The sequence below is a fragment of the Scomber japonicus genome, chromosome 23 (genome assembly GCF_027409825.1).
Source record: "Scomber japonicus isolate fScoJap1 chromosome 23, fScoJap1.pri, whole genome shotgun sequence".
Taxonomy (NCBI): Eukaryota; Metazoa; Chordata; class Actinopteri; order Scombriformes; family Scombridae; genus Scomber; species Scomber japonicus.
In genome coordinates this window covers 24,424,980-24,429,123 of record NC_070600.1, presented here as the reverse complement: position 1 = coordinate 24,429,123, position 4,144 = coordinate 24,424,980, and the positions used below count along the sequence as shown (strand labels likewise).

The window sequence follows — 4,144 nt, the reverse complement described above, 5'->3', positions numbered from 1 at the left end:
CTCTCTCTACACGAAATCCTGCAATATGCTTCTAAATTACCGGAGTCTGATCCTCTCTCTCTCTCTCTCGTGCGCCTTTAGTGCGGGATTGTAAACGCGGGTTTTTCCCTTCATGCCTCCGCGTTATTTATTTTTTTAATTTACCGCAGCAAAAAAAAGAAAAAAAGAAAAAAGAAAAACACCCAGGAGAGAGAAAGAGAGAGAGAGAGCTGCTTTCTGCTGATGCTGCAGTGTCCAGTCCTCTCCGCTCCTTCAATCACACTGGGAGCTTTGATCCTGCTTCATTTCTTTTATTTTTTTAAGGATATCTCACACCAGCCTTCGTGTCCGCTGCCTTTTTATCTCCAATATGATTTTGATAAATTGTCAGTCAGGATTTTTGCAGCTGAGCCGCGGTTCAAAGCCGTCTGAAGCCTCCCATTCCTCCTCCTCCTCTTCCTCTTCCTCCTCCTCCTCCTCCTCCTGCGGGCTGCTCCGATCGACGCTGAAAACCTACACCAAGAGGATACGGATGTTGACCAAGACAACATAGTCTATTAATATTTCAGAGATACTGTAAAACGATATCAGAGTTAAACCCAAGTGAAGGTGGGAGGACATTCCTTCTATCTGCTGCTGTCTGCCTCAGCACAGGTAAATATTGGATTCAATGTCATTTTAAAGACATTATTTAAACATTTGACATCATTGTAGGTTCTTATAGATGTGTAAAACTCTCATCTGATGGGATCTGTTGCTGTTTTTATGTGTATCAGCCACACACATGACACAGTTTGGTTTTACTGCTGTGCAATGACTATAAAGGCATTGGACTGGATTGGGTTGAATTGAATGTTAGCTGGTGTGTGTGAGGAAACTGCAGGTCCTGATGTGCGCAGAGAGGAAGCGCAGCAGGACAAACTTGAATACTGATGTATGCGGTAAAAATACAGCAAATGCAGCGCAGGCTTCTCTACTGTACTGCATGATGTTTTTCTGCTGCTGCCTCTGACACACTCACAGCTCCACAGGATGAAACCAATCTCTCTGCTCAGTCAGTCTGTTTCTGCTGCTTCCAGGTGACAGATGAAGCTTCGCTGAGAGGAAGACGTTCTGCTCGGAGATGATGATGATGATGATGATGAAGAAGATGGAGAAGGAGGCTCTGCACAGCTCCTGGCCTCAGTAGGAGCCTCTGTACTCCATCCTGCTGCCCCCACCTGTCTCCGCTTCCTCTTCCTGCCCCCCACCCGTCAGGAAGGATGACTGTGGTGTCCACAGACAACATGGACGAGACGTCCACCCTGCCGGGTCACCCGCAGGACCCCTACCCGCCCGACGACGACCACGACGACCACGACTGCTGCGAGCGGGTGGTCATCAACATCTCGGGGCTGCGCTTCGAGACCCAGCTGAAGACCCTCGCCCAGTTCCCCGAAACGCTCCTCGGGAACCCCAAGAAGAGGATGCGCTACTTCGACCCCTTAAGAAACGAGTATTTCTTTGATCGGAATCGACCCAGTTTTGACGCCATCTTGTATTATTATCAGTCCGGAGGCCGGCTCAGAAGACCGGTCAACGTGCCGCTGGATATGTTCTCAGAGGAGATTAAGTTTTACGAACTCGGCGCCGAGGCGATGGAGAAATTCCGGGAGGACGAGGGGTTTATTCGGGAGGAGGAGCGACCCCTGCCGGAGAAGGAGTTCCAGCGGCAGATCTGGCTCCTCTTCGAGCATCCGGAGAGCTCGGGGCCGGCTCGGGGGATCGCCATCGTCTCGGTGATGGTTATTCTTATTTCAATAGTCATATTTTGTTTGGAGACACTACCCGAGCTGAAGGAGGACCCCAACGACCGGGTGCGGATTGTGGGGAACATTACCATTTATTACAAACCTAACGTCCTCACAGACCCCTTCTTCGTGGTGGAGACACTCTGCATCATCTGGTTTTCCTTTGAGTTGATTGTTCGGTTTTTCGCTTGTCCCAGCAAGGCGGCGTTTTTTAAAAACATGATGAACTCTATTGACATTGTGGCTATAATCCCGTATTTTATCACGCTTGGAACGGAGCTGGCTGACGACCAAGAAAATAAGGAGGGGAAGGCAGGAGGGGAACAGGCCACATCTCTGGCTATTCTCAGGGTTATCCGTTTGGTGAGAGTGTTCAGGATCTTTAAACTGTCCCGGCACTCAAAGGGGCTCCAGATTTTGGGTCAAACACTAAAAGCCAGCATGCGGGAGCTGGGCTTGCTCATTTTCTTCCTCTTTATCGGTGTGATTTTGTTCTCCAGCGCCGTCTACTTCGCCGAGGCCGAGGAGAAGGAATCGTTCTTCACCAGCATCCCGGATGCTTTCTGGTGGGCGGTGGTGTCCATGACGACCGTCGGCTACGGGGATATGTACCCCGTGACCATCGGAGGGAAGATCGTGGGCTCGCTGTGCGCCATCGCCGGCGTGCTCACCATCGCGCTGCCGGTGCCGGTCATCGTCTCCAACTTCAACTACTTCTACCACCGGGAGACGGAGGGCGAGGAGCAGGCCCAGCTGCTCAACGTCAGCAACCAGAACTTGGCGTCAGACAGCAACTCGAGCCGCCGCAGCTCCTCGGTGGTCAGCAAGTCGGAGTACATGGAGATAGACGAGGACATGAACAACAGCATCGACAACTTTAGGGAAGCTAACCTCAGAACTGCCAACTGCACGGCGCCCAGCCAGAACTGCGTGAACAAGGCGAAGCTGCTCACCGACGTGTGAGGCGCCGACGACGCACCAGTGTAAATATTGTAGAAATATCTGGATGCTTTATCTTCATTGGTGCATTTTCTTCTTCTTCTTCTTCTTCTCCTGTTTTTTTTTTTTGTTTTTTTTTTGTTTTTGTTTTTTTTGCATTGATTCATTCAAACATGTATGAAGACTTCAGGAGTTCGAGGCACACATGGTAAATTAATAAGAGTAGAGGCTCAGTTACTTCATTAAAAAAAAACAGATCTTTTGGCAATAGTGTTAAAAAAAAAAAAAGAAAAGCAGGTGTCAATGAAACATTTTTGATAAATGATTCTCTCATTTTAGTAATTTGTACCCTTGAATCAATCAATCTACTGTGTCAAGTCTCACAGAAGAACGATGGTGATAAAGTGAAGTTCAGGTTCCTATGAGTCTAATATTTAGCCCCTGGTTGCATTATGGGAAATGTAGGATTCAGTGTTTTTGGAGCTTCACTTTGAAACATCTCGACCTCCGTTGCTTTAAATACGACGTGTGTCTAAAGTCTCTCTTTCAATTTGATTTTGGACTGAAATCCATTGATAGACTTCAGATTTTAAGCTGTTAAAACACATCTCTTAAATGCAAGTTCATGGTTGTACAGCTTATTTTAGAGGAACTTTAACGCTCCACTTTCTAAATACTGTTCTGGAGCTCTTTATGGATTCAAGGAAAAGAGGAAAAAGGGAACAAATTAACTCACTATAGAGGAAGAGTTTGTAAATTTGAGAGAACTAATTAACTTTCTTTGTACCTTTCAACAATAAGGCAACATCCAAATGCTGCAAAAAAGACATTAATGCAAGATATGAAAGGAACAAAGGCAGGATAAGACTCAAATAAAAAGGATATGAAAAGTAAAATAACAGGAGACTGAAAGTTTTAAAGCCTCAAATGTTCCAATGAGTATATCAACCCTTTGTAGGTCATGATATCTGCTCAAAAACTAAGATCTGTTGAACCCATTTAACCTTTAGGTCCATCTTTAATGCACAGACAGACCATCAGGTTGTTCTATGGTTGCTATAGATACAGGTTGTGCTATGGTTGCTATAGATACAGGTTGTGCTATGGTTGCTATAGATACAGGTTGTTCTATGGTTGCTATAGATACAGGTTGTGTTATGGTTGCTATAGATACAGGTTGTTCTATGGTTGCTATAGATACAAGTTGTGCTATGGTTGCTATAGATACATGTTGTGCTATGGTTGCTATAGATACAGGTTGTGTTATGGTTGCTATAGTTACAGGTTGTTCTATGGTTGCTATAGATACAGGTTGTGCTATGGGTGCTATAGATACAGGTTGTGCTATGGTTGCTATAGATACAGGTTGTGCTATGGATGCTATAGATACAGGTTGTGCTATGGTTGCTATAGATACAGGTTGTGCTATGGTTGCT

At 45.9% G+C, this 4,144-nt stretch overlaps 1 protein-coding gene across 1 annotated transcript; it reads left to right on the top strand.

Moving 5' to 3' along the window:
• Window positions 1-1,241: 1,241 nt before the first annotated feature.
• Window positions 1,242-2,732, top strand: kcna1b (potassium voltage-gated channel, shaker-related subfamily, member 1b). The gene has a single exon (XM_053343996.1). It carries the CDS (start codon window positions 1,242-1,244, stop codon window positions 2,730-2,732), a length of 1,491 nt encoding a protein of 496 aa, XP_053199971.1.
• Window positions 2,733-4,144: the final 1,412 nt, after the last annotated feature.

Bases quoted from the DNA above. Each gene is read 5' to 3' on its own strand.
- kcna1b (XM_053343996.1), top strand. From the start codon at position 1,242: ATGACTGTGGTGTCCACAGACAACATGGACGAGACGTCCACCCTGCCG.